This window comes from Hylobates moloch, unplaced genomic scaffold (genome assembly GCF_009828535.3).
Source record: "Hylobates moloch isolate HMO894 unplaced genomic scaffold, HMol_V3 SCAFFOLD_18, whole genome shotgun sequence".
In the NCBI taxonomy this organism is placed as follows: domain Eukaryota; kingdom Metazoa; phylum Chordata; class Mammalia; order Primates; family Hylobatidae; genus Hylobates; species Hylobates moloch.
The window spans coordinates 65,053,930-65,067,261 of record NW_026652293.1 but is presented as its reverse complement, the minus strand read 5'-3'; the positions used below and the strand labels follow the sequence as shown (position 1 = coordinate 65,067,261).

Genomic DNA, 13,332 nt, shown 5'->3' with positions numbered 1-13,332 from the left:
GCCACCAGCTGTGTTAGCCACTAGCAAGAGAGTCAGTCTATCCTTTGAAGTTTTGAAACTAGGCATTGACATCCTCTCTCTAGCTATGAAAATTCTGGATGGCATCTTCTTTTATTAGAAGGCTGTTTCATCTGTATTGAAAGTCTGTTGTTTATTGTAGCCACTGTCATCTGTTATCTTACCTAAATAACTCGCTGGCTAACTTGGTATAGCTTCACTCCGTCAGCACTTGCTGCTTCACCTTGCACTGACATCGTGGAGATAGCTTCTTACCTTAAGCCTCATGAACCAGCCTCTGCTAGCTTCCAATTTTTCTTCTGCACCTTCCTCACCTCTGTCAGCCTTCATAGAATTGAAGAGAGATAGGGCCTTGCTCTGGATTAGGCTTTTGCTTAAGGGAGTGTTATAACTGCTTTTGTCTTCTATCCAGACCACTCTGACTTTCTTCATATCAGCAGTAAGGCTGTTTTGCTTCTTAATCGTGTGTTCTCTGAAGTAGCACTTTTACTTTCTTTCAAGAACTTTTTCATTGCATTCACTACTCGGTTCACTGTTTGGTCCAAGAGGCCTAGCTTTCAGCCTGTCTCAGCTTTTGACATGCCTTCCTCACTATGCGTAATCGTTTTTAGCTTTTCATTTAGAGTGAAACAGGTGTGACTCGTCCTTTCGTTTTAACTCTGAGGGGCCATTGTAGGGTTATTATCTGGCCTAATTTCAATGTTACTGTGTCTCCAGGGAAAGTAGGGCAATTGAGGAGTGTAATTTTTGTCTTTTTCCTATATTAATACCCCCACAGCACTAAAACATTTTGAAGCAGGCCATGTTTGTATCCCCAGTATTTATCAGTTTCTGGCACACAGTTGAGACATCCGCTGTTCAACATTTGAATAAGTGAATTAAAGTGGATTAAGTATATTTGGAAGGCTAAATAATGGCCTCCAGAGGTGTCCAGGTCCTAATCCCTGGAATTTGTGTATGCTTCCTCATATGGCAAAAGAGACTTTGCAGTTGTGGTTAAGTTAGGGATCTTGAGATAGGGAGATATCCTGGATTATCCAGGCAGGACCTGGCTGGGACCTAAATGCAATCACAAGTGTCCTTATAGGAGGAAAACAGAGGGAAATTTGACTACAGAAGAGAAAGGCAATGTGACCACTGAAACAAGATGCTAGGCTGCTTGCTGTGAAGATGGAGGAAGGGCCATGAGCCAAGAAACGTAAGGAATGTAGGTCTAGAAGCTGGAGAAGGCAAGGAAATGGATTTTTCCTCTAGAGCTGCCAAGGGGAATGCGGTCACTCCAGAACCTTGATTTTTGCTTATTGAAACTGACTTCTGAGCTCTAGAGCTGTGTGCAGTAAATGGAGTTGTTTTAAGCCAGAAGTTTATTAGAAATTTGGAAATTTGTTACAGCAGTAGGACATGATAGGTCTATTGCCATGTAAGTTCCAATAGATATATAAGTTCTCAGTTTTATAAATACTTCAAGAAATTGTATTGCTCCGGTCACTGAGAGAAATGCCTGCTGCAGCCTCCAAGATGCTTCACACTGTCTTATCACTTCCTGGCATGAAATGAGCTACCTCCTTGTTTTTATTTTGATATTCCTGCTTGAGGTCAGATATAACCATTGCTTTTGGACAATACCAGAGGGGGCTACTTTTAGTTCAGTGATTCAAGAACAGTTTATTAGGCACCTGTCATTTATTAGGCACTATAACACTAGGGCCTCGGGATGTAAAATTGGAAGGATTTGGCCTTTTTGGAGGTGAGGGGAGTATTTCCAGTGGAAATGATGTTTGGATTGAGTCTTGAATGGTGAGTAAGAAGAATGTCAAGTGAAGAGAAGTGGAAGACATTCCAGGCAGAGGGAGCAGGATTGGTGCCATGAACGGTGGTGGAGTTTGCTTCCCTAGACCTTTGTGAGTCAGGGGATTTGTGAGAGAAGAGCCTGGAGGAAGCTTGGGATGACATCACTGAGGAATGTAAAGGAGAAGATGCGCGAGTAGATGGAAAGACAGAAGATAGACATTCATATAAATTTAAAGACAGAGACAGAATCAGAAAGGTCTAAGGCTGGAGTCTTGAGAAACACTCATGCTGTAAGGAGAGGCCAGAGGAGGAGCCATGCTGGACACCCAGAGTGAAAGACCAGAAAGCAATCTCACCTGGAAAGGAGATGCCACAGTAGTGGAGGAGTAGAGGGCCCCAGACAAGAAGTGAGTGGCCACAGGTGTCACATAGCAGACAGCTCCGGCAGTAGGAGGCCTGGAAGATAGTTGAATTTGGCAACAAGACCTTGAGTGGAGCAATAGCATGGCAGAAAGTTGGATGCAGATTGAGGATTAAATCGTAATTAAGGAAACAGGAATGAGAGAGAAGGATGATGACTTGAGGAATAGGTACTGTCCCCACTGACAGGCTGTGGGGGAGTGAAATGGTCGTGGCGTCTGTCTGTGCAGAAGGCCCTGTCCATTTGCAAGGACCACTGGCCCTTCCGCCCATTGACTCTGTCTCTCTCCAGTTTTTAAAACTGAAGGTATATTTTATGTACAGTAAGATTTACTTTTTTTAAATGTGCATTTCTGAGAGTTTTGAGAAGTGAATATGGTGTTACCATTGCCACAATCAGTGTAGAATAGCTTTGTGACCTCAGAACGTTCTCCCATGCCTCCTGTGTAGTTGGCCTTTTGCTGTCCCTTCCAGCCCTTGGCAGCCACGGCTCTGTTTTCTGTCCTTGTGGCACCTGCTGAGTATGAGAGCAGTACACATATGATCATTCTATGTTGTCGTGTATTAGAACTAGTGATTTGATTTTCTTAATCTGGGGCTCTCAATCTTACCATAAAAGGTAGTTTTATGTATTTACTCTTGTACTCCCTACAATAATTTGAAACTCTTTTGGATCTTGTTATGGGGCTCATCAAATACCAAATATAGAATTGAGTATTTTTGCAAGTAACTTTTTGAAATGTGTTATAAGAAGGAAGCTTTTGTCTTATGACTATTGTATTTTTGTGTGCTTTCTGAATATTTTTCTTAATGCATTTGGCTTATGATGCATTTGGCCTATTGAGGGAAAAACGAAAGTTATTGTCAGGATAGTTAACTAACTGCAACTGAGAATATTCCAAACTGATGTAGTTTTACGTTTAAAAATGCATTTTCCATTGGATCTACTGCCATGGGTCCAGTAATCACTAATGCAGCTTAATATAGTGACAGTGTACTTAGTTTAGCAGTCTGAAGTAGACAATTAACTTTTAGTCTATGTTTTCATTGAATATCTTTTTTTTTTTTTTTTTTTCGCCTGCTTCTGGATCAGCTCTTCTTAAACTCAGATCTTTGTTTATGTATGCTTAATGTCACTGGAGCTTTTTGTGTTTGTAATAGTGACCTTGGCCATTATCAGTACACAATACAGCCATCCATCGCTTAAGAACAGAGATATGTTCTGAGAAATGCATCCTTAGGCAATTTCATCATTGTGCAAATGCCATAGAGTGTACTTACAGAAACCTAGATGGGATAGCCTGTACATGTGGGCTCTGTGGTATTGCATATTACTCCTAGGCTACAAACCTGCACAGCATGTTACTGTACTGAATACTGTAGGCAGTTGTAACACAATGGTAAGTATTTTTGTATCTAAACATAGAAAAGGTACAGTAAAAATACTGTATGAAAGATCAAAAGTGGTACACCTGTGTAGGGCACGTACCATGAATGGAGCTTGCAGGGCTGACTAAAAGCTGCTCTGCGTGAGTCAGTGATGGAGTAGTGAGTTAATGTAGGCCATTATGCTACTGCAGACTTTATAAACACTTTACATTAGGCAGCACTACATTTATTTTTAAAATTTACTTAATAATTAACCTTAGCTTACGGCAACTTTTCTACTTTATAACTTTATTTTTTTAACTTTTTTACTCTTTTGTGATAACACTTAGCTTAATGCACACATTGTACAATTGTACAAAAATGCTTTCTTTATATCTGTTATTTCTCATTCTGTGAGCTTTTTTCTACTTAAAAGAATTTACTTTTCTGAACTTTTTTTGGTTTTGAGTAATATGTTGGATTCCCGTGTAATGACATCTGTAATATCACTAGACAATAGTAGTTTTTCAGCCTCATGATAATCTCATGGGATCACCATTGGTATATGTGCTGCGTCACTGACCAAAGCAGCATTATGCAGCATAAGGGATTTATTATGCACTAAAACAGGCTAGTTTCCTTTTGTGCAAGTCTAGGACTATACCATGTCAATAATTCACCTTTCATCTTTTTTTTTGAGACGGAGTCTCGCTTTGTCGCCCAGGCTGGAGTGCAGTGGCGTGATCTCGGCTCACTGCAAGCTCCACCTCCTGGGTTCACGCCATTCTCCTGCCTCAGCCTCCCGAGTAGCTGGGACTACAGGCACCTGCCACCACGCCCGGCCAATTTTTTTTGTATTTTTAGTAGAGCCGGGATTTCACTGTGTTAGCCAGGATGGTCTCGATCTCCTAACCTCGTGATCCGCCCGCCTCGGCCTCCCAAAGTGCTGGGATTACAGGCGTGAGCCACCGTGCCTGGCCCCCCACCTTTCATCTTTTAAAATAGTTTACTTGCTGCTTCTACCCCTGACTCTAAAGGGAAATAATGTCAGTACTAATCTCATTTGGTTGCAAACAGCAAATAGGTAAATGATTTGCCTTTTCAAGGTCTAGCCAGTATTCATTAGTGGCTTTGGATAGTGTGTGTTCTGAGTGATTCAGCTGCTGTTTTCCTTTGCTGATCTCATTCCGTTTTCTACTTTCTCAGCAACATTTCTTATTCCTTCAGAAATCATCGTGGCAAGCATTGGCATAACCAAAAGCCTTTGGAATACCTATAGGTTTCCTTCAGGTTTGCAAATGTTCCCTGTGTTATGTTTCGTTTTAGCCAAAACCTTAAGTCAGGGTGAAAAAAAATCGATTTTTTGAGGATACACCTCGGAGAATGGACCTGGCAGCAGTTAATTAAGAAATAAATGAATAACACCTGGAGGTTTGCATTTACCACCTGCTCACATGAATTATTGGTGTGATGGGGCTGCTAAAAATAGATAAATTTTTAAGCTGCATTAATAAGCATTTGGGTAATTGCTCCCACTATTTTGTGTGGGTTGGACCATATCTTGAATGTTGTGTTAAGTTCGGGTCATTTCAGAGGAAACATTTAAAAAGTTTGAAAGTTGAAATGAGATACTTTGGCTGCTTTTAACAGAGCTCACAGACAAGAAACCAGCGGTCTAGAGGGAGTTGCTCACAGAGCAGTAAGCTTCATGTCATTCGAAGGGTTCAGAATAGAGTATTTGCTTTGTAAGTAGTGGCTATTTTCTGGAATGTTCTCCCCATGTTCCCATGGCTGAAACAATGCCCACACATAGTGATTGCACGTATGAGGAACAGACGAATGACAATCTCTTAGGAAAGATGTCCTGGAGGGATCTGTGTGTTAGATGGACAGTATGGCCTCAGGTGCCACCCTTTCCGTGTAGATGGACCAGTGATTTTATGTGAAAGAAATGATAGCTGATGACATTTTAAACCAAGTTAGAGGATTTGTGGATAAAATTTGACTTTAGAAACTAACTGACCTTTTATGTATTTTCTGTTGCTAAATTGTGCTCTAGACTTTATGAACATTATAAGCTTTATAAACATTATGCTGTTTTAGCGACGCTGTAATGCAAAGGCGATCTTTGCTACACCACTGATCACCAAGATTAATCTGGCTAGCTTGTGTGGCTACTTAGGTCACCTCTGGTGCCCTCATTGAGTCAAAGATGATGACTTTCCCAGATGGAGGGAAACTTTTTCAATATTGATTCTACAAGTAGCCATGTTCCTCTTTTGACAGTTTCTAAGAATGACAATACCTCTTTCTGATGATGCTATTCACATGAACACAAAATAATAATTTTGGGTTAGGGAGGCTTTTGCTGTTCATGAACTAGTGAAAAGCAGAATGAGAGGAGGAAGTAATCGAAAATGAGATGTAGGCATGCATCCGAACTGGAAACCAGAAGTTTTGATCAAACAAATACAAGGAAATCGTTGTGTATGAGCTGTGTGGTATTTCTTCAGAGATTTAATACACAAACTAAGAGATATCCATCCTGCTCTTTGTTCCTTTTTCATTCTTTTGATGCCACCCTCTCTCTTCCATTATAGAGCACCAAAACTACTTTGGAATAGATGAAAACCTTGGTCCGGTGGCAGTCAGCATCCGGAGAGAGAAGGTGGAAGATGCCAAGGAGAAAGAAGGATCCCAGTTCAACTACAGGGTGGCTTTCAGGACAAGTGAGGTAATGGGGCTGCTTGCCATTGTTACTGGGCTAAAGTCTAAACCTCCTTTGATGTTACTGCTTGAGTTTGTTTTAGATAGGGTACTGGATTTTTTTTTTTTTAGTGTTAATGATTGCACCATTTAAGATAATTAAAAAGGGCATTGCAGTATTTTATTCCAAATGAAAAATTTGGAAACATGCCATGGATATTAAGCGGCTGTATTAGTCCATTCTCACACTACTATAAAGAACCACCTGAGACTGGGTAATTTATGAATAAAAGGTTTAATTGACTCACAGTTCCGTAGGCTTAACAAGAAACCCGACTGGGAGGCCTCAAGAAACTTACAATCATGACGGAAGGTGAAGAGGAAGCAAGCACATCTTACCATGGTGGAGCAGGACAGAGAGAGAGTAAAGGGGGAAGGGCCACACACTTTTAAACCATCAGATCTTGTGAGAACTCACTCACTGTCATGAGAACAGCAAGGAGAAAATTCACCTCTGTGATCCAATCACCCCCTACGAGGCCTCTTCTCCAATTTGACATGAGATTTGGGCAGGGACACAAATCTAACCCATATCAATTTGCCCCTGGCCCCTCCCAAATTTCATTTCCTTCTCACATTGCAACAATTATCCCTTCTCAGCAGTCCCCTGGTCTTAACTCACTCCAGCATTAACTCAGAAGTCCACAGAACAAAGTCTCATCTGAGACAAAGCAAGTCCCTTCCGCTGATGAGCCTGTAAAATCAAAAACAAGTTAGTTACTTCCAAGATGCAGTGGGGGTACAGGGATGGGTAAATGTCCCTGTTCCAAATGGGAGAAATTGGCCAAAACGAAGGGGCTGTAGGCCCCATGCAAGTCCGAAACCCAGCAGGACAGTCATTACTGCCCACGCTTTGTTACATTGAGGACCCAGGTTAGATTCTTGATTGTCTTACTTTTAGTGGAAAGTGAGATTCTTGTATAAATTATTCAACATGTATAGCTAAATAGGTAGATATTGATTTATATAAAGAATTAAGTCTGAAGCTGGCCATAGTGGCACATGCCTATAGTCCCAGCTACTGAGGAGGCTGGGGTGGGAGGATGGCTTGAGCTCCGGAGTTGAGGCTGTAGGGCAGTATGGTTACACCTGTGAATAGGCCCTGCATTCCAGCCTGGGCAATATAGCAAGACCCTATTTCTTAAAAAAGAAAAGAATTAGATCTGTCCAGCACTTTAGGTTTTATCCTTTTAGCTCATTTTAATTAGAGGGATATATATTTGGCAGATATTCCAGAATATGTATTTTGGTTAACTGCTTCTAGATCAGAGAAAACACAGAGCCCTTTTCTAGTTTCCGGCTGCGTGAACATGTGTACTCCCGTTCATCTTATCTGGTATGTAGGTGTCCCAGTGACCTGGGCTCTATTCTAGGTATATGCGAGATAAAGCCCCTCTCCTAAAGTGACGTATTTTAAGTTATAGACCTATGCTGTTCAGTTTAGTAGCCACTAGCCTCAGGTGGCTACTTAAATTAAATTTAAATACTTAATTTAAGTGTTAAATTTAAAATAACCAAACAAAATTAGAAATGCTTTTCCTTAGTGACATTAGTGATTTCTAGTGTTCAATAGTTGATGTGGCTAGGCGCTCCTGTATTAGTATAGATAGAGAACATTGTCCTCATTGCAGATACTTCTGTTGGCCAGTGTTACGGAATATTATGCAAACCTTAGGTATCCTTATGACTGCCATCAACTCAGCTCGTGTTGTTAGTAGTCTAAGGACTCTTACCAGAGTCAGAGAGAGGCTAGATTAGAACCAGGTCTCTTGATTTATGGTTCTGGGGTTTTCTCTCTCATCATGTTAGATCTTAGGCATGTGCTCCAAATACTGATTGCATGTTTCTGTGGTGAATTTGAGGACACCTAAAAAATCATGAGACAAAATTTAGTGGCAATTTTCTCAGCCCTGAATCACACTGCCCATGGATACCACTGGCTGCTGCTCCCCTGTTCAGCCTCGGTAATGGTCATTATGGAAAATTTAAGATAAGAAAGGGAGTGGAAGAAAAGAAGATGGAGAGATACGAGAAAGGGAGGATGGAAGAAGAGTGATCATGGTCAGGTCCAGGATCATCATGTCTGGTTTCCTCTCTGTGTGAACCTTCTCATGTGGGTTCAGAGTTGTAGGAATGTCCTAATTTTCATAGCATTGCTCTGCCTTGCTTCTCCTCATTCTTAGGCATACATCTGCTCATTTCCATTCCGCCTGGCTTGTTCCTGATCTTTGTGTACTGTTACTGTTTAAAGACTCCTTGAGTGTTGATTTTGTTTCCTTAAATGGAACACTGTAGCCCCTTTCACTACACTCAGAAAGAGCCTTGCTTCTCTTTTTGCTGTCTTAAGGCAGCCAAACAGTTAGGCTGTGAGTAGGTAATTGAGAATCAATATTAACCGAAGTCTTATGTTTTGTCACTGCAGCTTACAACACTGAGAGGAGCAATTTTAGAAGATGCTATACCCTCGACTGCTAGGCATGGTACCGCACGAGGACTACCTCTCAAAGAAGTTTTGGAATACGTCATTCCAGAGCTGAGCATTCAGTGTCTGCGACAGGCTTCCAACTCACCCAAGGTCTCAGAGCAGCTGCTCAAGCTTGATGAACAAGGGGTGTGTATAATGTGAGATTGTATGTTTGTGTGTGAATTTGTGTCTGTTTCTAAAAGTTTTTGGAGTTTTCCCATCCGTCTTTCTTGTAAGATCATTTATTTTAAATGCCTCAGAACATTTTCTCTTTAGTTTTTCCCAAAGATGTTTTTATACTAGTTTGGAAACATGATGCCATTATAGTGTAACACACCTCCTGCTGTGTTGTGATTTTTTTTTGTTATTACCAAGGTTTCGGTGTGTCCCAGCTTGGAAGAGTGCTTCTGATTGCATGATTAATAGAAGTCAATAGTAGTTTTTTTCCAGGGTTTAAAAATCTCTTATGGCCCTTTCCCTGAACCAACATTTATTCCTGTCTACTATGTGGAAGGCATCATGCTGACAGATGGGTGTGAACAGCACAGGAAGATTGAAGCTGACTAAGACCTAGTCCCTGGCCTATGGGGACAGTAAGACTAAGATCAGAAAGGCCTCTCCAAGGCAGAATCTGGTCAGAGATCTTGGAGCGGTGCAAATGGAGTGAGTACCTTGGGGAAAGAAGAAATAACATCTGGCTGGGCAACTCTCCTGAAGAGGTGGCATTTTACCTAGGCCTTTGGACTTGGATAGAATTCTAAGAGGGAGACATGAGTAGTTGCTGTTTTAGGAACTATGACTAGTTTCTTTACAAAGAGAAGAGAGGTGGTGAGGTGGGGTGGGGTAGGGGAAGTAAGTTGAGACTAGAACAAATGAGACCTGGAATGCTAGGCCAAGGAGATTGCCCTTGATTCAGGAGGCAGTGGGCAGCCATCAAAGGTTTTCCATTAGGATGTGACATGATCAGAGCTGTATTTTAGGAAGATTATTCTGATAGAAGGGAATTGTACAGGCTGATGAAGATAGAGACTGATGGCTATGTGGAGATCAATTATGTGATTATTGACATTGTCCAGGAGAGAATTAATGATGAACAGGATTGAGATGGTGGTTCAGAATATGGAAAAAAGGTCTTTAAGTTTCAGGTGCAAAATAACTCATAGAGGAAACTGAGCAGTACATGCTCAAGTGCATGCAGTTTATTTTAAATGAGTGGATTTGTTTGTAAAGCCATGATTTTAAAAAGACAGTGACAATGTATATTTTCAGAATTTCCCAAGTAGGATTCTTCTGCATGTTTTAGAGAGAATATGAGGTATTTCTTGGTTGACCAAATAATACTGTGGTTAAAGTCGAATATTTGACACCTCAGATGGCTAGAATTCTAAAAGTGATGAAACTAATTGGCCTAACAAGTTAACACTGCATTATTAGCAAAAAGAAGCAGATATTGTAACACTCAGAATGAATAATCTTGAGATCTGTCTGTCTCAGGAATAAAAGCTGACATATTAAAAAAAAAAACTATACTCTAAACTTGAGCAGGTGACTTAATACACAGAATAGGTTTACCATTATGACTGGTAAAGTATGTGGAATATATGAAATGTTCATGAAACATATATATGAACAATATAGGAAGTGTTCATGAAACAGTTGATGAAAACATGTTATGGTGGGATAGAGTATACATCGGGGTGGGTTGAAAGTGCTCAAAGTTCGGGCAGGCTTAATGAGAAGAGTAGCGTTCGTTTGCATGTTGTAAGAGAGTTGGTGAAAAGAACTTGCCACCCATGTGGTGGGTAGTTCTTGATCCCTTTGTAGGATATGTCAGTTCTCCCTCTAAAATATATCACTATACTACAGAGCAGGTGCCTGGTGGGTGAGGCATTCATTTGGTCCCCCGAGGCTGCTCTAGAAAGTTTTACAGATGGTTCATGTTCCCCAGAAGCCCTCAGGGCTCTGCCGCTGCCACCATCTAGGGCTTCTTTTACCGAGCAGTGAAAAGAGACATCATGGCAGCTACAAGTTGACTGATGTAACCATCAGTCTCTATCCTCATCAGCCTGTTTTAGGCATCAGTGAATGTGGCTACCTTTCTTCTACTAGAAGAATCTTCCTAAAATACAGCTCTGATCTGCCATATCCTAATGGAAAACTTTCGATGGCTCCCTATTGTCTTCTGAATCAAGTGCAAGCTCCTTTTGAATGTCTTTGTAGTCAGATAGATCTAGAAGCTATCCCAGGCAGTTCTAAAAACCAGGCATTTTAAGTATTTTTACTGAACACCTATTTACAGTCTGATGTCAATGAATGAATTTAGCAAATGGGATTCTGCTTTGATGAAACCACTGCATTTCATATCTCTAGTAGTAGTTCATGGGCTTTTCTTCAGATTTTATATTTGTTTGACTTTGGTATACTTTCTTAATGATGTTCAAACTTAAGCACAATGTGCCATTTTAACTCCCTAAAACTCTTAATGGTATCAGATTCCCATTGTACATGAGGAAAACATACTGTTTATGTTCATCTTTAAAAGAGATTGGGCAGCTTTTTTAACATCCCAGTTTCTAAGGAATCCTTACAAATCGCCACTAACCTGTTAGGGTGGTGGAGAGTTTATTCCAAGCAGTGCTGTTTTTTTATTCATTTTCCTAATAGTAAATCTTCCCAGGAAGGGATAGGGCAATTTTGTTATTGTTCTAAGGGTTTGTTAATCTTGAAATTGTATTTAAAATACAACCTAATTATGGGCCAGGCGTGGTAGCTCATGCCAGTAATCCCAGCACTTTGGGAGGCCAAGGTAGGTGGATCATTTGAGGTCAGGAGTTCAAGACCAGCCTGGCCAGCATGGTGAAAACCCATCTCTAGTAAGTATACAAAAATTAGCCGGGTGTGGTGGTGGACACCTGTAATCTCAGCTACTAGGGAGGCTGAGGCAGGAGAATCACTTGAGCCGAGAGGCAGAGGTTGCAGTGAGCCAACGTCACGCCACTGCACTCCAGCCTGGGCGACAGAGTGAGACTCTGTCTCAAAAAAATATGTGTGTGTGTATGTGTGTGTGTGTGTGTGTGTGTGTAACCTGCTTACATATATTGTTAGTTTCCGCTGTTTTGTAGTTTGCAGTCCATCCTGGTTTGTCATGTAGCCACTAAGTATATGTCCTCTGTACAAGAGTTTTCAGAAGTAGGAGATACTGTGGATGTTTAGATCATTCCTTCTGTTCCTTCAGTTTGGTTAGATGTTTTGAGAAGGAAGACTCGAACACTGTGGAGAATTTTCAGGAAAGTGATTATTAAACAAGACATTTTGCTACTTTATCTACATAATTTCACCTCTCCAGTTCTAAAATCCCATTTTTCCTTTTTAAAAAGACTATCCCAATGTATTTAATAGGTAAACTCATAAAATTATAGAGGTTGACTGTAAACAAAGTGTTATTTAGATGAATTATGACAGCTCACTGTCTTAGAATATTATGAAATCCTTAACAGAGTTATTCATTGGTTCTTAAGGTCAACTGCCCCGTTCCCCTCTTGTCCTCTCACCCCAGATATATATGTTTACTCAAATATCAGATTTGTTTCAACTGAAGTCAAGCAGGTCTAAATAAGTGAGACTACATGCTTAGAACAAGTAGGCTGAGTCAGGAGAATGAAGGGGAAGGGATTTATTGCACACTCAAGTATATGCTCGAGACAGTTCTGAGGCTTTGTTTTTTTCTCACCTTCATTTGAATGTAAATTTTCTTGTCAATAATAACAAAGCTTCTGGCCTTGGAAATAGAGCAGCCAGTTTTTATCCTGTTTCAGAAAGAAAATGGGACGTGGGTTGGATCCTCTGCTGTCTGGGCAGTATGTATATATGTCCAGCTGTCAGCACTGAAGCCATAGGGAATTTTGACAAGTGGATATTTTTAGTTTGCAGCAGTGCTTATGTCCAAATGCAAGCCTAGTTCTATCCCAGGACTGTGGGACTGGCACAGCTCTTATCAGACCAGTTAAATAAAGGTTGCTGCAATAAACTTAAATATTAGGCTTAGCTTGAGGTTTAATGAAGCTTGGTCTGAGAGAATGAGGAATATTAGTGTATGGAATCTGGAGTCCCTCCTTTACTTTATATTATGATGGAGCTGAAGAAGTATGTTGCTAGCTTTCTGATATACCCCGGGAGTATTTAGTAGTTGATACCACATTTCAGTTGTTTTCCAGGTTTCTGAAAGAGACTCTGGTGAGAGAGATATCTTTACTGAACATTTCATTCTGTTTCATTATTCATTTCATTATTGTTTTACTGGAATCAGCCCTTGTTGTAAACAAGCCACAGTTCTTTACTGTGAATCACTGGAGATATTTCTGCCTCCTAAGTTTCACCTGGCAAACTGATCAAAAGTAGGCATGACTGGCAAATACCTGTGAGTGTAAACTTGTGCCACGCCATGTGTGTAGCAAGGTGTTTTCTTCGGAGCCAGAGTATGGCAGCTGTCCTAAGACATCTGAGGG

General features: G+C 40.7%; 1 protein-coding gene across 6 annotated transcripts in view; it reads left to right on the top strand.

Annotated features, from left to right (window-relative positions):
• Positions 1-13,332, top strand: part of SIPA1L2 (signal induced proliferation associated 1 like 2) — a 236,073-nt gene that overhangs the window by 134,037 nt on the left and 88,704 nt on the right. For all 6 annotated transcript variants that reach the window (XM_058430755.1, XM_032136772.2, XM_058430754.1 and 3 more), the window contains 2 exons: positions 6,198-6,331; positions 8,786-8,974. In XM_058430755.1, the coding sequence (XP_058286738.1) occupies positions 6,198-6,331; positions 8,786-8,974 (323 nt within the window). The remainder of the gene's footprint in view (positions 1-6,197; positions 6,332-8,785; positions 8,975-13,332) is intronic.